At 57.7% G+C, this 24,394-nt stretch overlaps 1 protein-coding gene across 7 annotated transcripts in view; it reads left to right on the top strand.

The window, feature by feature from the left end:
- Positions 1 to 24,394, top strand: part of PSD (pleckstrin and Sec7 domain containing) — a 47,356-nt gene that overhangs the window by 14,642 nt on the left and 8,320 nt on the right. For 5 of the 7 annotated variants that reach the window (XM_080400784.1, XM_080400783.1, XM_080400782.1 and 2 more), the window contains 6 exons: positions 4,973 to 5,416; positions 14,286 to 14,486; positions 14,994 to 15,074; positions 15,622 to 15,734; positions 16,556 to 16,614; positions 17,167 to 17,256. In XM_080400784.1, coding sequence (XP_080256910.1) covers positions 4,973 to 5,416; positions 14,286 to 14,486; positions 14,994 to 15,074; positions 15,622 to 15,734; positions 16,556 to 16,614; positions 17,167 to 17,256 — 988 coding nt within the window. The remainder of the gene's footprint in view (positions 1 to 4,972; positions 5,417 to 14,285; positions 14,487 to 14,993; positions 15,075 to 15,621; positions 15,735 to 16,555; positions 16,615 to 17,166; positions 17,257 to 24,394) is intronic. The other 2 variants (XM_080400785.1, XM_080400787.1) reach the window with 1 other exon arrangement.

The following is a 24,394-nucleotide window of genomic DNA, read 5'->3' as shown; positions in this document are numbered from 1 at the left end:
TTGTGTGGCAGAAAAAGCCTGCTGGGATGCTGATGGGGTGGCTGACGCCAAGGCCAGCGTTCAGTTACCTGCCTGTGGGCAGCTAACGCCATCCGAGCTGCCATCTGCCCTTTGCTGGGCACCGACAGTTAGGACCTGTGGGAGGTGGCATTTTGGCCTGGTGGCATAAGACTCTGCCTGTGGAGTGTCCCCTGGAGTGGTGGATTGACTGTGAGGAGTGATGGGCATCACCTGCCTGCCACAGGAGGTATCATGAGGGCAGGAGCTCCAGCGCACTCTGTGGGACAGCCACCAGGAGAGGAAAGGCCCTGGCAGGGAGCAGGAGGTGCCTGTGTGGGCAGTGGCAGCCAAGGGCATCTCCTGACATGTATCCCGAGATGAGGGGGCTCAGCATCATCAGCAAGTGCTCTGCAGGAGTGGGGAGAGTTCTCGCCTGGGAAGCACAAAGCCAGTGCGATGCCTGAGACACCACATGGCAGCATGCCCTCACCTGGCTGTGCAAAGGGCAGGCAGGGAGCATTTAGGTGGAGGAAAAGGAAAAGGGAAGGTTTGATGTCTGCAATGGGAAAAGATAATGAAAATATAAGCCCCAGTGGTGCCCCTGTGCTGGGAAGGAGAAGCACAAAGGTGCTGGGCTGATGGGGAGGGAAGGTGTGTGTCACATGGGGAGCTGGGCTCCTGCCAGTCTGTCCAGCCCTTGCATCTCTGGTGGAGGGGACAGATTCATCCCTCCTTGCCACCCACCTTGTCCTCAAAAACTTCAGGTTCTAGAGAAAAGCAGAAAATAAGCCATTCTTAGTATATTTTTTTTCCCAAATGAATAGTGATGGAAGTTTTGTGTAAAGTTATTATCACTGCAAAGAAGTTCTTCAGGTTATTGTAACAATTATCTTGTGTAGTGGTATTTTATTTCCAAGTATGTACTAGGTCTGCTACAGGTCCTCTGAGCTTGTAAGCCTAGGCCTGCTTCTTGCCCCCTGAGACACCTTCCTGTAGCTCCCCAGACAGTGCTAGAAGCCGGGATGTGTCCTTAAATGCATTGTTGCCCCTAAAGACAGTGCTCCTGGTGTAATTAATTACCAATGTGCATATAGGGACATCATGTTCATTTTACATGGCTTCTGTGTAGACCAGTGTTTTTTTCACTTTGCAGACCCCTGAATATTCCCCAAGTAGGTGCAGACCGTGCAGGCAGCATCTTGAAAATCCTGAGCTTCAAACCATGAGCTTGTTTGGTCCCTGCATCACAGGCCTGGGTTTTTGCTTACACACCGTTTCTGAGCTCTGCAGCTGCAGTCTTCCTCCCTGTTTACCAGTCACCAGTATTGATGTTTTCTACTTCAAGCTTTCTGCTTTGCCTGCTGACAGGAGGGGTGATGCTGGGGTGATACAGAAATAGAAGCCCCCTGGGCTCCCTGGAGCCAGAACCACTCTGCTGCTGCAGGAGCTGCTGTACCCCAGGCATGTCCTGGTAGCTGGGAAGGACCAGCCCTTCAAAATTACTGAAGCACCTTTGGATGCTGATTTGCAGCATTTAGACATGTAAATCCCTTTGAAAATCTAGCCTTCAGGGTTTAGCACCCACTGCAAGGGGGATTTCAGCTTAGTGCTGTCTTGTTGTCCTTCATATTCTGGCTAAAGGACATCTTTGGTGATTTACCCTCCCAAAATAAGAGAGGGTGCTAACAGCTAAAAAAATCCAACACCAAATCAAACGGGACATGGAAAGCGACAGAAGAAATGGTGTCTTCTTCCAGCAAATCCTCTCCTTGATAGAGTCAGAACTACTGACTCTTAATGACTAGTCTAAGCCTTTACCGTCTTTATTCCTGTTAGTCCTGGAGAGCCAAAACCCGTCAGCAAGAGCTGGATCAATTCCCTTCCTCCTTAAGCATCAGCAGACATGCTGGAGAAGCTGCTGCAAGGGTGCCTTGGGCTGATAGGAGAGAAGAGGCTTTGCTGGGGGGTGCCCCATGCCCCTGAGACATGGGGGGCTGGCAGGAGCAGAGGCGCCTGTTCTCCCTGCAAGCAGAGCAGCCTTGTCCAGGAAAGCCCTTGGATTTACTACCTGGGGAGCCTTTTCAGAGCCTTTGTGCTCGCTCCTCGGAGGTGAGAAAATAGCTGGCTACAGGGCAAGGCTTGTTGGGGATTAAAAAAATGGTTATGGCTTCGATTTCATCAAATGCTTAAGCATGTGCTTAACCTGCCTCAGTAGCCACAAGCCTCTGGTGTGTTGTGCTGAGGCTGAGCCTCTGCCCCAGCGCTCAAGGTGGCTGCAGAGCCACAGCTCAGGGTGATGCCCCCACGTCCCACAGGCTTGGAAGGAGGGGGATGCTCGGGGCAATGCTCAGGGCAATGACGGAAGACATCTGCCAGTGAGCTGGGGGAGGACGGGAGGGGTGGGCAGCATGACCACAGCGTGATGGTGAGGACATGGCAGGGGAGCATGGGCACCTGGAGGGGGCTGCAGTGCCTGTGGTTGGTATAGCTGTGGCTGAGCACGGGTTGGAGGTTGGACACTGAGCCCTAGGAGCAGGCAGCTGCCAGGCTGGAGAAGATGTGTGAAGGAGCCTGGGGGAAGCGCAAGGAGCTGCTGGGGCTGGTCTGTACAGGAGCTTTGTTCAGAGAGGAATAAGGTGAGGGGCTGCTGGGTGGTGCTATATAGCATCACCTTCTTCTTGCTCAGCTGGGATCCCCGGACAGTGCCTGCCATGTCTGTGCAGGCAGGAGGAATGGGGCACGGCTGGGGCAGCCAGGGGTCTGGAGGGTCGTAGGAGCATTTAGCAGAGAGAGAACACCACTGTGAGGGGCTGAGGGAGAGAGATTTTTCCCTCTTCTCCCCGCTGCTGTGGATGGCTCTGCAGCACCAGGCGGGGGGAAGGGGCAAGCCCCTTCCCCTCCATCAGCCATCCCGGGGGCAGACCTTCCCCTGCTGGCTTTGGCACTAACATGCAATGCAGTGTGGCTGTAGGCTCCTGGGATCTGCTTCCCCTCTGTACCCACCTGGCCCTCTCCCAAGGAAGGCTGTGACCGCCTCTCCCACCCCAGCTCCAGGCTGGAAACCTATTTACTTTCCCGCTGCCATCACCCTTGCGCAGATGCTCAATTACAGATTCTGCGTCCCCTCCTCTCTGCTCCTCCCAGCCACATTTGTCTGGCTTGGTGATGGTGTGGTGACCCTTCCTGGGGGGGCTGGGGCGGGGGGATGGGCAGTGCAGCAGGGGCTGATGAAATATCTGTGTCCAAACAGGAGTGGTGTGTGCAAGCAGTGTTGAGCCTGGCTGCTGTGACTAGATCTTTCTGGAGATGAACAGCTTTGTGCTTAATATTTCGGGGAGGAAAGATTGCTTCCAGAGCTTGGACGGTGTAGACAAAACCAGCTGTGCTTTTCCTGTGGCTTGGTGGCAATATACTTGATCACAAGAATGAGCCCAGCTCCCTCTTCTAGGAAGAAGGTCCCTTCTGTCTGCTGGCATTGTCCTCCCTGGCACAGCCCATCGCCCTCCTTAAAGATTCGAGGCACAAAACTAAGTCAGCAGCGTTAGCTTGGTTCAGTAGCACACAGCTGGGTGGTAGGAACTGTGAATGCACATCACATCTGTAAAGCTCATCTGCAGATGTTATAGAGGTCTCCTTTGCCTTGTCCTTGCCAGAAAGCCACCTCAGAGGCAGCTGCTCCTGGGGCTTCTATGGGCATGGTAAGAGCATCACACGGTGCTGTGCAGCCAGGGAAGTGCTGGTGGATGGGCGAGTCCAGCCTCTCCCCTGCCCTGCTTACCTGCAGGTGGCTTCGCTGTGCTCCCCTGGGAGCCAGCCAGCACTCTGGGGGAGCCAAGCTGCCAGCTCTTGGCCTGCTGAAGTAATCAGGGTGAGATTTTTGAGCGATATGTGAAGGCTAATGAATGAAAATGATTTAGTGCTTGTAACAGAAATGCATCTTCTCAGCCATCTGCACGAAGCTGTTTGTTCATAACAAAAGTTATGACAAGCTGGAGCCGTTCTTCTCTTTTAATCAGAGGAGAGAGTGGCATAAGAAGTGCTTTTCTGCCGCTTTAATAAAATGATAGCGGCTTATGAGTAAAGTAGGCTTTTAGGGCTGTGTTTATGCCTGTACGGCTGGAGCTTTGATGTTGCCAGGGTTGGAAATATCCCTGATGCTCAGACAGATGGGCAGGCTGCGCTTCCCCTAATTTACAGGACAAAGCACTTGGGTCTTCAGGGTTTAGAAACTTCTGTGTTGGGCTGGACCCAGATCTGCATTGGAGACAAGCTGATCCCTGACAAGATGGTGAGCCAGGACCAAGCCTGGCCTCTGGGACATGGGCCAGCTCAGGTCCTCAAGCCCAGAGCTGGGTGTGAGGTTCCCTCTGTACTGCCTTGAGAAACCTGGGGCTCAGCACCACCTCATGCTGAGTTTCAGACATCTCCTGGGACCAGCCAGCAGACCTTGCAGGTAGGTGGGTGCTGGGCATGGTCTGAGGGTGGTGCTCAGCAACCACGGTGCTGCATTCATGGAGGAAGGTGCCACACTGTCCTGAGCAGCTTCAGAAGGAGCCTTCTGGATGCTGGGAGATCTGAAAGCTTGTGGAAAACTCAGCCAATTCCAGATTTGGTTAGAAATTGAGCTGAATCACATCCTGCTTCTGGTGCTTGAGCCCTTTATTGGATATAAGCTCAAGTCGAGTGACTGGGAGCAGTAGCCATCTCATAAGCTTCTTATGAGGATGAACTACTAAAGGAACAAAAGTCTGTGGTGCATTAAAGGAGAAGCATGTGTCTGGAGGGAGGCCAGCCCTGTCCCTCTTCCCATGATGTCTTGGGCAGGTGAGGCATTTCCTTGGAGGTCTACAGATGTTCAGAGGAGATTTCTGCCCTCCCCAATTTCCTTCTGGAGCAGTGTGTGGGCTTTTGTTTTGGGGCTTTGATCCTTTGCTTTTCAGTGACCTGCTCTTCTCACTTTCTTTCCCTCTAGGATCATGGACCGGGACACACAGGATATGCTCAAGTCTCCAGTGCCCTTCCTCCTAGGGCACAGCCTCTCCAAGGATGGCATGGACTCTTTCAGCAAGCATTTTGAGAGCATCATGGAGTCCCATCGAGCCAAAGGCACATCTTACACCAGCCTGGACTCCATTGACATTCTCTCCTCCCCAGCCCGCACCCACGGGACCTTTTTCACTTTTGACCTCCCAACCCTCACCCCAGAAATACAGGGACAGATCCGAGACAGCGCAAAGCTGATTGAGGAGAACTTTGCTCCTCTGGCTCACTTGGAGCCAGACTCTGGGACCAGTTCGGCCACAGATGCCCCCTGGACAGAGAGGGAGGAGGAGCGGGGGAGACGAAGGAAGGGTGTTCGGCACAGCCCTTGCCACTCAGAGGACAGCTTTGGTACCCCTTTGGCCTCCAACATGAGGTGAGTGACCAAAATTGCTTGCTGTCCAGCTGGGCCACCGAGGCTCAGTGTGGGGTCTAACCCTGTGTGGCGTGTTTTGCAGCCGGAGCCTAAGCTGTGTTTCTGGGGAAGTGGGGAAGGGTCAGGACGGGGAGTGCTAGCTTTTCTGATGAGGCCAGCGATCACCACGGTAGTAGCACGTCAATGGGAGGTCATCTCCTTTTTTCATTTTTGCCAGCTTTGTCAGTGCTGGGGGGTTGTGAGGTTTTCTCCAGCCTAGCAAACAGATTGTCCCAGGACTTCAATCCCGTGGTGGTTCCCATAGCAGGACACTCCATCATCCATGGTGGCTGTGGGGAGAGGCCAGTCAGAAGTTGAGTACCAGTAGAAATTCAGCAGCCTTTCCGTCCTGGAGGCCAAGACTTCCTGATACTGCTGCACCCCTCACCATCTGAGTAGCAGCCTCTTGTTTCTTGAGGACAAGAGTTCCATGGTCTTGTACCTATTGTCCTGGCCTCTGGAACCTCCTCAGCCTCGTGTACGTTGGGAGATGGGCACAGCCCACCAGAGCCTCCCTGTACGTTGCTCCAAGCCTGCCTGCACCTGGGCTCCAGATGGCTGCCCCATGCCTGGGGAGATCTCTGGTGCAGCAGGCTGGGGGAGCTTGGCCCCACCACTTCCAACCTGTCCCTGTGTGAGACCATGTCCAGGCTGAGGCACTGCCTTCCTGCACTCATCCCGCTTCCAACAAGGTCTTGGGCTGAGGCACTTGCCATGTGGCAAGTTGGCAAGCCACATCCTTTCCCTTTTCCAGGGAACGTTCATCCAGAGTGTGGTCAGGTCCAACCAGGATGTCAGGTCTGGTGCTGTGGTTCAGCTGCCGAGCTGGTAGCTCTCGGGGAATTTGATGTCTTAGGAGGGCCAGTGCTGGCATGACTATTTGCATTGCCTCCCCACAAGGTCTCTCTGCCAGGTGACCTTCTGTGCAATGCCAGAGCCTCTTCAATCCCTCATCCACTTTCTAGGCTTTGGACTTTCCCACACTGAACTTTTTTGGGTTTTGTCTTTTCCAGACCAAACCTAATGTCAGTTCTTATTGCAACCTGCACCATCCTCGTAGGCTCAACTTGGGGTGGCCAGGTGGGGATCTGAGCCCTGGTGCCTGCAGTTAAGAGAGGAGAGTGGGGCATCACATCTGCTCCTTGGTCCCTGGATTACTGCAACAGAATTTTGGGGCAGTGATTCCCTTCTTTTGGGGCACTGACGCTGGGGATGTGATGGCACAGAGTCTGGGCAAGGTTTGTGCAGTAAAGCTAGTGATGTTGGGGAGGCACGAGGCAGCAAAGAGTGGCAGCATCCAGCCATGATCAGTGCTCTCTGCAGGGACAATTGGCTTCCTATTCCTCTGCCAAGGCAAGGGAGCGAAACAGAGTGCCCTGGAGAAACTGGGAGGACAGTGTCTGACTTACTGCCCATGGAGTGCCGCTGTGCCACTGCTGCAGGGGCACAGGGAGGTGAGGGTGTGAAGGACAGGTGCGCTGGGAGGGTGCAGACACACAGCTGGCGGCAAGAACGGCAATGAGGTGGCTTAACAGGGGTTTTTCCTCCCTGGTTTATAGTCAGTGGAGCACAGAGCACACTGGCAGTGCCAAGGATGCTGCGGCACCGTGCTCCCCTCCTAGCTCAGGTTTCAGAGCAGTGCTGGGCTGCAGCACAGGCCATGGAGGGGTGTTGTGTGTCCCCCCCCCAACTGCATCTTTGCTGAGCCCCTTCTCCTCTGCCAGCCCCCGCAAGCAGGAGTACTTCTGCTTGGGTGGCAGGGGACCGCAGGGGAAATGCAGCCACAGCCCACAGTGTGCTCCCTGGCCTGGGGACCCCGAGGTTTGGGCTTTCCACAGCACTGCAAACACCAACCTCGCCTTCTGTTGCACATGCAGAGCCCCAAGCAACTGTCTTTCCCATTAAAATATGATTCCTTTGGTTCCTGGCAGGTCCCTGCACAGCTCTTCTCTTAGACCCACCCAGGCCCCCTTTCTTGCCTGTCTGCGGGCAATGTTCAGACCTGCCATGCTGCCAGCGCTGACCTGAAGCGGAGGCTGCAGGAAAAGATGGTGGGAAATGAGGCGTGGGGAAGGAGGGCCCTGCCACAGCCCCCTGGCAGGCAGCAGCCCAGCTCTCTGCTCCTTGGCATGGGGGAAGCCTCCCCTGCAGCCCCTGTGGGCGACGGTGGGCAGGGAGGGGGGTGCAGCTGCGATCCACTATTGTGCCATGGAGAGGAGTGGAGACTGGGACCGGGAGCAGGAACTAGACTGGGAAGCAGGGAAGGCATGGGATGCCAGGGGCTGAGACAGTCCATCATCTGCAGGGTCAGCCCTTGGTGGGCAGGGCTTTCTGGCAAGGGAGAGGTCCAAGAAATTTCCTCTTTCCCCATCACTGGTGCTACCAACTTTCTAGAGTCCAAGTGTAACAGACCATGAAGCTGAAGCTTCCCAAGTAGTTTGACAAAGAAGTGACTGGGCTGATTCCTTAAAGGTTCCCATGAGCTGGAGCCAGCAGCTCCTGGTGCCTGGCAGGGCTGATCTGCTCGAGCGGGGAGTATCCCTGTGATGCTCCCATTAAGGGGTGTTTAATGGAAATTGCTGGGGAAAGGAACTAAGGAACATCAGCAGCCACCATAACACCACATCACCCATGCCACTGGGACCAGAGCGGGGCATTCGTTACTGGCCACGGCCACAAGCAGTACAAATGGACTGACACTAGCTCAGATGGCCTGGGGACCCCAGGCAGGGGGGGGTGTCTGTGGGGGAGGCTGTGCTTTACACTGGCTGTCAGTCTCAGGGTTGGCAGAGGTGACTGCAGGCTGCAGGGCTTTGGCATGGGGGGTGACTGGTGACAAATGCCAGGCCTGTGTGTGCTGCCCTGCAGCTGCCCCCCTTGTGCCCCCAAACCCTTTGTCGTTAATTGTTGCGATGGGCTGGGGATGGCCCTGCAGCCTGTGACTTGCCATCTCTCTCAGTGGCAGGGGTGGCCAGACCAGTGATGCCCCCTGCATTGCAGGGGAGTGTCCCCTGTGGCCGATGGCCCTGGGTCACGCAGCCTTGCAGCTCACATCAAGGCTCTGATGTCCCTCAGCAGGCGATAATCTTAAGACTCTTGACCTTGTACATGGGGAGTGTGCCTCAGTGCAGACCCAGCCTCCCCGGGCACTGGTGTGCCTGCACCTCCTCCAGTGGCCTTGGCTGAAAGGGAGGGAGCAGTGGCTGAGCAGCAAGGGTCCCAATGTGGGACCCTCTCCCCAGGACATCCCGCGGCAGCACTCCCAGCATGGGGCAGAGGCTCTGTGAGTAGGTTATCACCCTGTTAGGGTGGGAGGGGAAGGTGTGCAGGTCCCCCACTCTCGCTAGGCAGAGGGCTGTGGTTAAAGCAGGCTGTCCCCAGGGCCCTGACGGTGACCTGCAGACCGCATGTGGGGGCACAGCCCTCCAGGGCTGGGGGGCTCCCTCTGGGGCTGGCCGGGGCTGATGCGGTGCTGGTGAGATGGCAGGGTGGGATCCAGGGCAGCCCTGGGGACTGCAGAGAGGTTGCTCCTGTGTTGGCAGCCAGACTTTGTGAATGCAGGTCCAGCTTGCTGGAATTTGCCACGCTGCTGGGTGCAAGTGGGTGCCCAGCATGCCACCTCACTCTGCACGCAGCCCGGGGCTACCCGCCCCACAGACAAGCAAATTGGATGTAAATGGGCAAATTGCATCTCTCTGGGGGTGCAAGCCCCCTAAAATCCAGCCACCCAGCTTCCCCTGCCCATGGTGCTCCCCTGGAGCTGGCCTTGGCCCTGGGCACAGCCATGCTGGTCCCTGAGGAGTGCCAGCAGAGGGAGAGGACGTGACATGCCCCCCCTGCGAGAGGCGAGCGAGGCAGGCTCTGCTGGGACCTGAATCGGGATCATCGCCTAGGGCAGGACAGAAGGAAGGGCAGGCAGGAGAAGCAGCAGCAAAGGGCTGCAAAACACTTGGTGAAAAGGGCCAGATACCACAGTGAGGGGCAAGGTAAGCTCCGCTGTGCTTCTTTGTAAGGTCCCACTGCAGCAGTTGGTGAGCTGGTGTTCCTCGCCAAGGCCAGTACAGGTCTGTCAGCTGGCCTGAGGTCCCGGTTGGCACTGGGCAAACTGGTGAGATAATACCCTGAGAGCTGTGCCCAGTTTGGGGCCCTGGGGGGTGGATTTGGGGTGTAATGTGGGAGGTTGTGGGTGAGGGTGAGCAGAGAAGGAGGGGTGAGGAAAGGATGGAAATAGGGAAGGGAGGGACAAAGCTAGGGCACAGGATGAAGAGGTCTCCCCAACAAGTGTTGGCATACAAGAAATGGGGCACAAGCCCGGGCTGGGGGGACTTTCCCCATGGCATTTCTGTGTTAAGCCATGAAGGGCAGCAGGAGCTGGGACAGAGAACGCATCAGCCTTCCATGGCACAGAGGATGGGGGCAGCTGGCAGAGGCATGGGCAGTGGCACATCCCTGTGGGATGCAACCCCTTGTGTCAGGCGTTAATTCCAGCCCCAGGTCTGACCCAGAGCACCTAGGCTGGGCTTTGCCCAAGGGTCTGAGAGACCTGGGTTTCCCTACACTGACCTCATGGCATCTGTGACTTTGAAGGAGAAGATAACCCTCCACCCAGCAGGTGAGCAACCAGATTTTGAGGCTGACTCCTGAAACTGTTTGGTGGTATTGCAGAGTCAGCCCCTGTCCTCTGCAGGAGTAGTTGTGCCCCCCACAAGAGGGGCTGGTGGGATGGCATCTTGGAGGACAGGCAGGCATGTCTGGAGAGAGCTGGTGCTGCAGGGGAGGCTCTGGGAATCTGCAGAGAAACAGGAGGGAGTAGGGCAAAGCTGCCCAAAGTTCGGTCCTGCCTGGATCTGGCAGCAGTAATGCTGGCGGGTGCTGCTGTGGCTGTGTGATTTGAGGACCAGGTTGGACTCCAGAGCTGCCAGAAAGCAGGAGCAGCCCCGTCTGTGGCTGGAGGCTGGCCTGGCTGACCTTCAAGTGTCCTCCCAGCCCTAACTTCAATTCTGCGAGGAATGAACCAGCTCAGATCTTGGCTGTCATAAATCAAAGTTGCTCCGCTGAGACCAATGGAGGGAGCTGCATTTATTTAGCTCAGCCAAAGATCTGGTCTGGTACATTCTTAGCAGCAATATTAGGCAGGCTGGGCTCATTTGGCGGAGGCATAGGTCACCTAGCCATGCGTGTGGGGCATCAGGAATCGAGGGCAGAGTGCTGCTCTGCCCCATGCATGTGTCCCTCACAGGCTCGGACCAGGCTCCCTGCCCTGTCCCTTGATGGTGCAGAATGCAAACCAGCCTCCCGTGGGGAGCAAGTGGCACTTGGATTGTGGTTGAAGGGTTTGAGTTTCCTGCAGCGGGTGTCTCACCTGAAAATGTGTCAGGCAGGACCTGAACAACCCAGGAGCTCAGCTGAGCACCCCCGGCTGGAACCAGTGGCCACCCAGCCCACCCTGTCCCCAGAGATGTCTCTCCTTCCCCACCGCTGGGAGCAGGGCATTGGTACAGGAAGGGTGCTGCCATGCAGATACAGTGTGGGAAGGGTCTCACCATGCAGATACATCTCTGACAGCAGCCAGGAGCTGGAGGTCAGCCCTCCAGAGCAGGCTTTGCTGAGCTGGTGCTTCATTGCTGCCCCACATCCAGAAGAGAAGATTTGGAACTCCTGGTTGCTGGCAGCCACAAAGAGAACATGGTGCTGAGTGAGCCCCATTTGTGGTGGCAACGTGGAGACGATGTTGGGGCTCCTGCAGTGGCATGCTGCATTGCAGCCAGCAAAGGTGCTGCGGTCTCTCCTGCTGGACTCCAGGGAGTCGGCCAGAGGAGGAATATTGGGGTGAGACGAGGATCTGGCTCCAGGAAAGGAGTGTTTGGCCCCGAGAAGGAACATTTGGACCCTGGAGAAGGAGGGTCTGTGGTGCGGTGGCCCTGGGCAGGACCGTGGCCCTGCAGCAGCTCCACAGGGTGAGGAGCAGCACGCGGTCCTTGTGCTGAGCTGGGGTGGGAGGTGGCCGGTGAAGACCCTCTGTCCCAGGGCAAGCCCTGAGCTGGATCATGTGCCTTCCTCACAGAGACCCGCCAGAAGCACCTTGCTGCTGCCAACATAGGTGCTGGGGACCTGGGCTGTCTCGTGAGCACTCTGAGGTGGCAGGGGGACCTGTGCCCCCAGTGATGTGGCGAGCAGCAGGGAGGCGGGTGAGCTAGCACTGGGTCTGCTTGGGGATGACTCATTTCTGGCACGCTGAGGATACTCGCACAATACCAAATTTGATATTTATTCCTTAAGTGTGGGCCAACTCTCGGGTTGAAAATGTATCTAATGTAAAAAATATTATCTCAGTGTTTCTTCAAGCCAAACTGAAATGTCACTTTAGAAAGTACACTAAAAAAACCCACCCTGAGACATTAGCTCATTGGCAAGAAAATTACCATCACCTCAGTTGCCTCAGATGTGGACATATCTCTTCATGCTGTTCTCCGTTAGCTTGAGGATTGGGCTTTTGGTTTTTCTCTCTTTAAACTGCACATTCTCCAAGCCAGCTGGGGCTTTGAGTGGTGACAGACGGGTGCCACCACTGGGGCGCTCCCAGCTCATTGGGGCCAACGGTTTGTATTTAATAGCATGAGAGTGGCCTGAGTGTTGGAAGAAAATCCGTTTCATGGCACAGCTGGGTAGTGCCTCATCCTAAGAGCAAGGCTGTGCTTTTCTGATGTAAAGCCCCAAATCAGTATGGGGACTTGGTGAGGACGGGGACAGCAGATCCCACTGGTAAAGCTGCTTGGAGACCATGGCTGTGATCCCTGCATGCCAACTGCAAGAAGCAAGGAAAGAATTGCAGCCATGGGTTGGGAGCCTGCAAGGAGATAGAGATGTTGAAGGATAAGAGAGGTTTTTGTAAATGGTCACATGCCTGGATGCTCAGCACAAGCATCCAGGATCCAGCATGAGGATCAGGAAGAGAAGTCACGGGGAGAGACTCAGAGCTCTAGGTTAGTCCCAGGAGGCTCCAGAACTGGCCATGTGAGGGAGGACAACGTCTCAGGCAGGACAGGCAAGGTCCAGGTTATTGAGCTGTGATTAGTCATGGTGGTTGAGAAGAATGGAAAGGTCTTCAGAGGGTGACTGAGCAGCCGCTTGCTCTGAAGATGCAGTTGGAGCATGGGAATGCTGTTGGGAAGCGAAAAACATGTGGGCCCTGCCCTTGGCTGATCACGGCAGCTGCACAAGGAGCTGAAGCAGGGCCGAGGTGTGTGTGCCCAGCACTGGCCCAGCAGCACCCATCCTGTTCTGCTGTCGAGCCAGCTTTGGCCCTGCCAGCCAGTGCAGGCACAGCTGGGCACAGCTGGAGGGCAGTGAGCACCAGAGCACATGCCAGCAGCACCTTTGGATGTGGCCACCCTATTTTGGCAGGAAGAGAGGTTTTAGGGGTGCCCACAGGACGGGCTGTGCTGGTGATGGGGATGGTGGTGCTGAAAACCTCCTGCCCAGCACAGCTCCCCAGAGCAGGCGGACTCAGGGCCAGTGAGTGCCTAGCCACCTTGTGGCTACTCTTGCAGCTGCTCCCACCAGGGTGGCATGGGGTAATGGACAGGCTCTCTGGGGAGGACTGGGGCCAAATGGGCACAGATCTGCCCTGAGCCACCCATCGAGGGCTTACCACAATCACTGCCCGGCACTGCCAAGCTCAGCGGTGGTCTGAGCCAAGTGCATCTCCCTGGGGACTGGCCGGGTGTCAGAGCTGCTTTCACCAAGGAAGCGTCTGGCCCTCAGGTTTGAGCACAGAGCAGCTTTCCCCGCTGCACACTGGCTGTGGGTGCCAGGGGGGTGGGAGGAAGGTGCTCGGAAGCCCCCCAGCCATGGGGCAGCCTGCCAGCGCTGCACAGGGCTCCCCTGGGTCGGGTGGCACTGAGCAGCAAGGAGGCTCGTCCTTCGTGGAGGAAGCAGTGCCTCAAGGAGATTGGCCTGGGTAATTGGCTCAGGAGAGCAGGCTTCTTAAAAGTCAATTAGAGACTTTTAAAAATAAATCAGACTGGAACATTGTGAAGGCTGCCAGAAAATTTGGGCGAGGTCAGAGTTGCTTAACGTTCGTTGTTGATTAGATTCAACCAGCTTTTTGGTCGGGATAACTCCTGCGCTCTGAGTCAGACTGCTTCAGGGGCTCAGCCAAGAGCTCCTAACGTGGCCATGTAAGGCATGGTGGGCTGATAGCTGATGGGCAGCCTGAAGAAGACAGTACACCCCGCTGTGAGCTGGGGGGGGCAGGGGGGGCTTCCTTTGTCCTCACCCTCTCTGCCTCTGTTTTCCCTTCTGGGAAGTGCTTTAAAGCTGGTGGCTGGGAAAAGGCAAGCAAAGGAATTAATATCCATCTCGTCTCGGGTAGAAACTGTGCTCGAGAGTAGCACGAGGAGTTTGTCAAGGTTCAGAAATGAGTGCAGATCTGTAGGACAGCATGTGATGTGCACATGTTTCTGCTCCCAGTCTCCACCATGGCTGAGCTTGGCACAGCCTGAGCCCACACATACAGTTTCACAGGCTCAGGGTGGGGGACTTTAGAGCTGTCCCATCCCTCCAGATCCAGTTTGGACACAGGTTTGGGTGCCTTGGTCCTGTCATCAGTCAGTGGAGCTGTCCTGTCACCCCACCTCTCCTCCAGCCACATTCCCAAACCTTCCCTTAGCTCCCAGAGCTGACCTCAGAGTGTCCCTAACTGGGGCTGTTCACCCCAGGTCCCCACAGCGAGGCTCCAAAGCAGGGTGAGGGCCCTGTGTTTCCCAAGAAGCCGAACGAAGCAAGGATCTGCAGGCAGGCTAACGTGGAGCGTCCCTTCCCATTGCAGTGACCACCCCCTGAGCCACCTGGTTTCGGACTCAGACTCGGAGATGGACAGCGTGGAGCAGCTGGCCCTGGGCAGCACGGACACCCTCTCCAACGGGCACAAGGCTGACCTGGAGGCTGCCAAACGCCTGGCCAAGAGGCTCTACAACCTAGATGGCTTTAAAAAAGCAGATGTGGCCCGCCACTTGGGGAAGAAGTACGTGTGGGTATTTGCAAGGAACATTCTGTTCTGCAAGGGACCCACCTGCACCCCCGATGCACCCACAGCTGCTGCCCTGGCAGGGCGCTGGGCTAGCGGGGAATAGCTGGCAGGACCCCAAAGCCCACTCCCTGTGGCTGGTACATCTACAGCAGGTGTTCCTTTTAAAGGTCCTAAAACTAAAAGACATCTAAGTTTTGGTACCTTCCTGCCATGACTGCATCTTGGGTGCTTCACGAAGGTGTTGGGGCAGGGGGACAGCTAGCTGACCTCTTGTGGGCCCTGCCAGCTCTACCTTCTCCAGTTTCTTGTACATGCCCAGTATTCCCATTGAATCTGTGGGGTGACTCCTCTGAGTTTCATGGGAGTGTGGGGTGTCTCTGTCCTCAGCACGCTTCACACAGCCTGGGGGAGCTCCCAGCCTCCTAGAATCCACCCCACCCTTGCATGCCTTCAGCTGTCCCCACAGTCTGGTTGATCTCACTCTTGCCCCTGCTTTTTCTATTTCAGCAATGAGTTCAGCAGGATGGTGGCAGGGGAATATCTGAAGTTCTTCGTGTTCACAGGGATGAGCCTGGACCAGGCTCTCAGGTCAGAGTTGAGTGCATGTACATGTGTGTATGTGTGGTTGCCACCCGAGTGGGGTCCCAGCAGACCATGCCCTTTGCAGCTCCGTACCACACAGAGATCTGCAGGAGTGCGCAGAACCTGTGGCTCTCACCTGGAGATCCTCTTACCTCTTACGTGGGGGAGAGTGATTCCCAAAATGGTATCTCAGCCACACGAGGGAAGAGTATCCCTGGTCATAACAAAATTGTCGGAGTAGTTGGGTGACTGTCAGGTTCACCTAGGACTGGCTTTTCAGGCCTCGAGCCCGGACCCTCCTGGTGTTGCCCCCACCTCCTTCTCTGGTGTAGCTCCTGGAGCTGGCCGCACATCTCTGCAATGCGTTGGCAGGGTATAGTGCTGAGGGCTTGGAGGGGAGTCCCGCGGTGTGTTGGGAGGGCTGTCCAACAGCAGGGCTTCATCCAGCATGCAGGGGTGTCTCCAGACCAGAAAACGCAGCTCCACTCCTGTGCAAGGTGGAGTGGAGAAAGGTGGGCTTCATGTGTGACCAATGCTGCTGCTTCTTCTTCAGGTCCTTTCTAAAGGAGCTGGCCCTGATGGGAGAGACGCAAGAGCGAGAGCGAGTGCTGGCTCATTTTTCCCAGCGCTATTATGAGTGTAATCCCAATGCCATCTCTTCGGAGGGTAAGAAACTGTGCATGTCCCCGTGTGTGTTTCAAGCGAGCCCATGCATTCATCCACTCGGTGAAGATGCTGAAACTGAAGCCAGAGAGCTAGCTGAGAACCTGTACTGACGCCTTAGGAGACAGCCCCAGTTACGGAGATGTCATTTCCCTCAAATGACAGATGCTTTAGATAATTTCTTTAAAAAACCCTGCTGTGGTTGGATCATGCGTAATTAGGGCTCAACCCGTCCTTAATTCTGACCTTGAGCAGATTAGCACAAGAGGCGCGGGAAGGCCCACCTCACCAGATAGACCCCAGCTCTCAGACCCTCGCGAGGCTCAGGGAACAGCCAGGTGAGACAATTTTGGTGCCTGGCACTTGGGGCAGAACAGACACCTGCTTTGTACCATTATTTCACGTCTCTCTGTCTCTTGTGTGTGCACTCACATGCCGGGTCTGCGCTGGGCTGGCTCTGGGGCTGGTGAGGTGTGGGCTGCCTGGCTGGCAGACCGTGTGCCAGTGTCACCTTGCCATGCCAGGGGCTCTGCAGGATTAGCTGCAGCATTGCTGCCTGGCTGAAGGGGCTGCAAGCTTGGAAGGGAGCCTGTACTCTCAGGTTTGGGACCAGCTTTAGTTCAGTGGCCTCCTACCTACCCACCCGCGTGCTGCCAGCACTGCACTGACTGCTGTGTGCTCCGTGTGCCCGGGCTGGGAGGAGGGGGCTTGGGGCTGTCCTGGGGGCTCAGAGCCCCCATGCCCTGCCTGAGATGCCAATGGGGCTGGAGCAGCAGCTGCAGGGAGCTGGACCCTCTAATTCCTGTGCTGTGCTTGTGCTGCAGATGGAGCCCACACCCTCACCTGTGCCCTGATGCTGCTCAACACAGATCTGCATGGACACGTAAGTTCCCGCTGCCACCAGCCCTGTCTGTCCCTGCACTGTCTAACCCCACCGCCCCCAGCCGTAGGTGCTGCAGCAAGAGTGAGGACTTGCAAGGACAGCTCCACGTGAGCAGGAGCAAGGGACCCTGGGCCCATGAGGGTTGATCACTCCTAACATCTGGGGAGGAGAAAGGCTGAACAAGAGGAGGGGGCTAGTGAAGGGGGTAGTGGGGCTTTGGAGATGTGCTGAGCTAGAAGATGTGGAGGTGAGATGAGGACAGAAAAGTGGATGGGGAGAGGCGGTGGGAGAGAGACTACTCCAAAACCAGCTGCCATCGGGAGTGGGTAGTACCCAGCTTAGAAAAAGGAGACTATTTTATTACAACTCCCAGAGTCTAGGCAAAGCCGGCAGCTTCCCCACACCTGCAAGCAGCCTCCTGGAGACCTGGCTGGTCCCTCACACTGCTGCAGAGATGGGGAGGCTGTTCCTGGGCTGTGGGACCTGCTTCAGCCAGCATCAGCCCCTGGCCCAAAGGTAACCCCTACGTTTCTCTCCCCCTGGCTCCCCCAGAACATTGGAAAGAGAATGTCCTGCTCCGACTTCATTGGCAACTTGGAGGGACTCAATGGAGGCACTGACTTCCCCAAGGAGCTGCTCAAGGTAAATTCGGTCGCTCTTCCTGGCCAACCAAGCAGCTGGAGCAAAAGTGGGAGCTTTAGGCAGGATCGCGTGGATGGCTACCTGGGATGCGATGAATGTGTCCGTCCTTATGCAGGAAAGGTTGTGGTCCCTTGGCCCACAGTTTTCCTCCTGCCTTGCTGAGGGGAACATGGGCTACTGCATTCCCCCAGGAGGAGGACGGAGCTCCGCATGGGGTTCTGATTCCCTTCACTGCTCTTGCTGTGCCTGCATTGCAGGCAAGGGGGCAGAGGTAAGGGCAGCTTGCTGGGGTTGCCTTGCCCAACTTCATGGCACTGACCCCATGCTACTCGGTCCTTCTTGGCTCCCTGGAGCCCCAAGCTGTAGCCAGCCCCTGGGACTGGAGCCATCTCCAGTGACAGAGGGCATGTTTCTGGTGACACAGGCAAGGCGTGGTGATGGGGAGGGTGGTTGAAGCCCCAGGGCTGGGAAGTCATCACACTGGTGTGACTGGGGGGACTCCTGCTTTCTCCCTGCCTGCCCCAGTTCCCAGCAGGGCTGGGCCTGGGAGCGCAGTGTTCAGTGAGCACCTCCAGCCTTGGGCTGCTGCACTTCTCTGGCATCGCCTGTTCTCAGGAGGGTTTTGTGAGCTGCTGTCTCCCTGTCTTGGGCCCTGGGAGAATAGGCTTAGCTCCCATGAGATGTGCCAGGCAGAAACCATCGCTGTCGGTTAAGCACTACAGTTGACAAATACTCATGATGTGGAAGATGGGTTCCCACAGGGTGCTGGAGCCACAATGGGGGGAGATGGGAAATGAAAAAAGGCAACAGAGGGCGAAAAGCTGAGCTCCCCTTTCAGCCTCTGTGGGTCTATTCCTGGCTGTATCGCTCACCCCATCATTAAGGGGTTACCAGCAGCTCTCAATAGGGTTGTCCTCCCTCTCAGCCCACGCTTTGCCAGTAAAAGGCGTTACTCAGGCAAAATTCTCCTCTAATTTTAAACACAGCTCCAGAAAATGCTTTAAGCACCTGAAATGGGATAGAAACATCCAAAATGAGGACCCTGAACCCCTGCGCTCTGGAGCATCCAAGTTCTGCAGGCCCCTCGGCATGCCCCCTTTGCAGCCCCTGGCATCCCATGATTTGGTACCTGCACTTCAGGTGCTGCCCCATCCCTGTTAAACTTCACCCCCAAAAGTACTCGCAGTTCAAAGATGTGAGATCAAGTTACCCCATCAGATTCCAGCCAGTGGACGTGCCATGAAACTACAGGCTTTCTCTCGTGGGCAGGGGCCATGACCTTTGCTGGGTGTAAGGGAACGGGGTGGGGTGGGGGGCTGCAGCGCTGCAGCACAGCCCAGCACGGCTCTGCCTGCAGCCCAGCAGCAGGGAGGCTGCTCTGCTAAAAATGGCCTGTTCCTTCTGCAGCTGCGGTGCTTCCCACCGCTGCTTTTCAGCTGCCTCTGTATGGGAGCCGTGCTGGGGAGGGGGAGCAAAAGGCAGCATCAGGAACAGTGCGCAGGGCGGGCTGCAGCCTCTCGTCTAGAGCATAGTTCCCCTTCAGGAACCCCCTGCCCGTGCAAGGGGGAATGGGGTCCCGGGGCAGGTGAGATCGGGAAAGTGCTGTCAGCCTGTGCTGGGGAGGGGGCTGGCAAGGAATGGTGTGTGAAGGGGTTGTGCCTCTCCTGGGCAGCCTTTGCCAGGCTCAGCCAGAGAAGACACCCTCTCCTTTCTGCCTGCTGCTTTTGGCCACCTGGTGCTTTGGTCCCCACACAGGCTCAAGGGGCAGAGAAGTGGGGAAAGGCTCTCCCCATGTCAGCCTGTGCTAGTAGCCCTGTTACCCTTGGTAGAACACTGCCTCCTCGGCAGACCTGGCTGGCAGGCTGTCTGGGGACTGAGGCTCCTGTGCAAGTGTGCCGCACAGCTGGCTGGCTAATTTTAGTGCTCCAGGAGCACACGCATTTCCTAAAGGCAGCAGGGGAAGGGAAGGGCTAGCAGGCTTCACAGGAGCTTCCCAAGGCTCAGGGCTGGGCCTATGAGCAGCTCCCACAGTGCAGAAGAAGGGTCCTGGGGGCTCTTCCAAGACTGCCTGGGGAGACAACATAGGCTGCTACCAGGCTTCAGAGCTGGAGGCCCTCACCCACAGCACTCACCGCCAGGGCATGGGGACAGCAGGGCAGGACCTAGGTGACTGCAGGGGACACAAGGCCACAGTCCCCTGTGACCCTGGGGACAGCATCAGGAACAGACCAGCAGGGAGCCTGGGTGCTCCCCTTGTTTCTGACTGCAAGAAGTCCCAAGACAAACACAGCACGATGCCTGAGAGCGGGTGACAGCCTGAGTCAGATGAGAACTTTATGTGCTACTAGATAATACATGTAAACAATCCCGGTTTTACGCAGGAGAAACAAAAACACTTGAAAGCTTGTGCTTTCACAGCGGAGCACCACATTCCCCTGGCTGCCCTGCACAGCACTGCTGCTAGAGTAAGGCAGTGATGCCTTTACCGGCACTGCTGCTGGAAACCCTTTCCTCTGGCTCTGAAAGCTCCCCTGAAGAATTGTGCTCCACAGCAGGGTTGCCCAGCTTTCTGATGTGGGTGTCCTCCGCACAGGGGCCATGCTGAGGATCTAAGAACCCGTATAATGTCGTGCCCGAGGATGCCCATTTCTGCAGGCTTGGACCCAGATTACTGTGGCCAGATGAAGGCAGCTGCCCACGCAGCAAGGAAGGAGGCAAAGTGGGATGTCCTGGAGCTAGTGGTGTTTTGATTGGCTCTTGTGGTGTTGCTTTTTTTTTGTCAGTGTGATTTTAGCCCAGGCCCCCTGGGATTTCGCTCACTGTTGCTGGTTGTCTTATATTTCAGATGTGCGTTTGAACTTTACATGACTGATCACCTTGTGGAGCTATAGCTCTTCCCCATCTTCCTTATTCTTTTAGCTTAACTTTATGCTTTGCTGGCTGGCAGCAACACAGCATGGCCAAATCAGACCCCATTTCTCTCCAGCGCTGCTTAGTGATTGCAGGAGCGAGCTGAATCTGTGCTGCCTTCCAGCCTAGGGGCCCAGGGCACTTCACAGATGTTAATGAATTAAGCCTGACAATGCAGTTGGGTCCCCAGGGGAGGAAGGTAGGATGGGCCCCCACCTCCCACCCTGGAGGCACAACAGCAGGGCTCAGATGCTCGGAGTGCTGGGTAAGTGATTAGCAGTGTGGGAAGAAAGCCCCAGCTCCCACCTCTGAGCTATAATCACAGGAACGCTTGCTCAGTCTAATCCCCGGGGCTTCTTTCTTTTTGTTTTGCTTTTTTGCCTGTTTCACCCGGGAGCGCTGCCTTGCCCCATCTCCCGTGCCTGCTCCAGGCTCGGGGCAGCCCAGCACATCTGGTGGGCCAGGCACCCCTTCCCTCGCCATGCCCAGCCATCGCTGTGCCAAGCGGTTAGGACAGAGTGGAAAATTTCTCCACCGGCCGCGTCGCCTACTCAGTCAAGCCTGAATTACGCGTCGATCCCCGTGCCTTCTCGCAAGGGTGCCCAGCCTTTGCGGCTTCCCGGGAAGCGCTGCCCGGAGCGCCCCTGCCCTGTCTGAGCCAGCGGGGCGGCTCCGGCCGCTGGCCTTCCCGGCCCGACCCCCGAGGGGCCGGCGGGAGGTGGGCACGGCGGGTGGAAGCCTCCAGCACACACCCCCGGGCCTGTCTCCCAGCAGCTCGCCCCTCTGGAGGGTCCCGTGTGGGCAGGGTAGAGGCAGCTCTGAAGCCCGCCCGGGTGGCACCGAGCCCGGGGGGTGTCACCCCCGCTGTCACCCGGCCGTGTGTGCGCTTGGGGGGGAGGCAGCGACGGTGCACCGGGAGCAGCTCCAACAACTCGTGTGGCATCAGCGCCAGGGATGCGGTCGCTCGGCACGGCCCGGCTCGGCTCGGCTCGGCTCGGCCGGGCGCCGCGGGCCGCCATTGGCTGCGGCGGGCGGGCGGGGCGGGCGCGGCTCCGCCTCTGTCGGGCAGCAGCCGCCGAGCCCTGCCCGGCCCGGCCCGGCTTCAACAGGCGGCGGCGGCGGAGCGGGCCGCGGCAGACAGGGCAGGCAGGGCGGGCAGGGCCGCCGGGCGCGCCGCCCTCCCCCCGCCGCCGGCGGCAGGATGATCGGTGTCAACAGCATCAACAGCAGCGCGGGGCGCATGCGGTCCCGCTCCATGTGCTCGGTGCGCTACGGGCGCAACTACCGCGGCGTGGAGACCTTCTGCTACGGCTGGCCCCAGCGCTCCCGCACCCTCAAGCCGGTGCTCTACACCGACCTGGTGGTCAGCCGTCTCCAGAGCCGCCGCAAGAAGAAGCCGGTAAGCGCGGGGCCGGGGATGGCGCGGGGGGATGCGCCGCGCACCGGCGGGGGGGCGGGCGGGACCCGCACAGCCCAGCCCGGCGCGGGTACGGCGGGCGGGCGGCCCCGGGTGTACCCCCCGCCCGCTGCCGGCGGGGCCGGGTGCCCCTCTCCGTCCCTGCCGCCCCCCCCCCGGCCCTAGCCCGAGCAGGGGGGCGGCGGGGGCACGGCGAGCCCTGGGTGACATTGCGTCGCTCACCACGGGCTGACAGCAACGCTGGCTGCTCGAAAACATCCCCGCGAGAAGAATCCAGGACAGAGCTGCACCGCTGGGACCAGCCCTCCCGCTTAGCGTAAGTGACAAGCTCCGTGGGCTCCCTGCCAAGGGCTGCGCCGAGCCGGGCAGCGGGGCCAGGGCAGCCCGGCCCCCGGCTGGGGCGGCGGGAAGAGCCGGGGGGCAGCGCTGCAGCCCCCGCTCCCAGCCCAGCCGAGCTGGAGAGGAAGGAGTGGCTGCCTGGCCCGAAAAAAAAATAAGGGCTTTTTACTGCTGAGAGCTTGCCGGTTGTGAGCCGAGCTCCCTTTTGGAGGTGTTAGCTGGTGTGCATCAGTCCTAGGAGAGGAGAGGCGAACAGGCTGTCCCCGGGCGCGTCCCACCTCGGCTGGGCGCCTGCCGCCGGTATAGCAGCCAGAGGGGGTGTCCCCCCCCGGCCCCTGCGCTGCCGTGGGCGCAGGGGGACCCCAGAGCCGCCTGGGCTGGCCCCGTGGTCAAAACCAGCCCGGCGGGGACACGAGGGCCGTGCCAAGCGGCGATGCTGTCATAGCGCAGTACGGTCTGGGGGCAGCATTAACTTGTGACGCACTCGGATGGAAACGCGCAGTTGGGAGATGCTCGGCCGCTGCTTCCCGCGGTTGCGGGGCTGCGCTGGGAGGCACAGGGGGGTCTGCCGTCCGGGGGGCGGTCGTTGGCTGGGCAAGGGATGTTTTAAGAGGTTGGTGCAGGTTATGGTGGTGCTGAGTTGAAAGTGCAGGGCAGGGATGGGTAGCAGTTCCCCACTGCCTGCTAATTGCTGCCTGCAGTGGGGTGGAAGGTGACGCACGGGATGCTGTCCCCGTGGCGGTCCATCCTATGGGGGAAAAAAGTCTGTCCCCAAGTCGCTCTGCTCTGGGCACACAGGAACCCCTCTGCAGTGGAGTGGAGGGGGGGACATGGGATGTAGGCAGCAGGGTCGGTGCATGCCTGTGATGATGAGCCCTTGAGCATGGGTTGTGCTTGCTGGGCAGGCAGCGGAGGTGCAGGGGGGCTGCCAAGGTGAATTAGAGACCTGATGTAGGTACGGTTCCGTCTGACATACATCCCTGTTCTGACTGTGCCATCTATATCTGCACATCTCGGGGGGGTGGGGTGGGTCTGGGTGTCTGGGGGATCTGACAGAGCTTTGGGGCTGCGTGTGAGGAAAGATACTTCGCTAAGGAAAAGTTGGGGAAAACCAGTAATTGAGGTCTCGTATTGAAACGCTGTCAGGCACGGAGAGAGGCAGAATGACTGCAGGGAGGGCACTTAGTGGCTGTGAAGCCTGTCTTGCAGAATGTTACGCAGCTGTGGCTCATCACAGGGCCAGCAGGAGGAAGGGGAACCTTGACCTGTACAGGGCATCTTGCAGCGCTGAGAGCTGAGCACTGTTGCTTAGCACAGGAACCTGCAGACTGGAAAGGGGATGTGTTCATAAGAATTATGATCTGTAAAAGAGGCACCCCAGAAAGGGTTAAAACCATCTGCAGAATGCCTACGTTCCTGCCTTAACCCTCCCCTGTTACTTGAGTGCTGGGCTACAGCCCTGGTATGGTCCTGTCAAGGCAGTGCCCAGGCCCAGGCCAGCTTGCTGCCTGGCTCCCCGAACCAGCGTTGGGTCTCCCCTCTGGTCTGCTCTGAGCTGAGGACCTGAAGGGGGATGTCTTCTCCCTGCCCTGCTTGTGTAGGGGCTGGCGCTAAGGCTGGGCTGGAGCATCAGAGCCACCTGCCCCTTACCCAGTGCAGCCTGCACCCCTCCTGGAGACATTTGCTAGAGCTGGATTCAGGGGCATCCTCTCAGTTGGCTTTTGGAAGGGAGGGCACCAAAGACAGATGTTGATTCAGTTGGAAATCCTGCTGGGACACTGTATTTCTAGGTCTCTTCAGCACTGCATGTCTAGGGCAGAGCTGGCTGGCTGGCATGCTGCAGCGGTGAGCTCATAACCCATCGATGACAAACCCAGCCACGCATGGGGTTAGCCACAGCAGCATCAGGCCAGCACCCTGCTTTCTGCTTGCAAGCTCAGAGGTGCCAAGAGGTGCCATCCTTTCAGCCCAGGGGGAATGAATCCACAGCGCAAAGACATCCTGGAGAGGGGGACCTGCTGAGCCGTGAAACTGGTGCGTCTGGTCTCTGCTGGCATGGTTGTGAGTGTCAGGAGCCTGCACTGCCTGTGCTTCCCCAGCAGAAATGGTCCACGCACCAAAGAGTGCAGAGTTCAGTGGACTAATGGGTGGTGGTACTGCCATGGGGCCAGAAAAGCAGGGTGGGCTTTGTGGCTGGAGTGCATCTGCTCAGCTAGGACTTGGGCTGAGTCCACCAGCTTTGTTCCTGAGACCGGTGTTGGCTGGGGTTGGTGTTTAGCCGAGCAGAGTCTTGGCAGGATTTAAGCGTAGATGTAAAGCTTTGCATTGCCCTCTCAATCCCCGCCATCTCTGAGGTGGGGGTACTTGGCAACTCCTGCCTGCAGCGGGTTTGTGGGATGCTGTCAGGGCTTGTAGCAGAGCGGCTGGAGCCTTTTGAAGCCACAAGGCAGTTCAGCATTTGAAGTGTTCGCC

This window comes from Falco punctatus (genome assembly GCF_963210335.1).
Source record: "Falco punctatus genome assembly, chromosome: 9".
NCBI classification, from domain to species: Eukaryota; Metazoa; Chordata; class Aves; order Falconiformes; family Falconidae; genus Falco; species Falco punctatus.
This window is presented reverse-complemented; position numbering and strand designations above follow the sequence as displayed.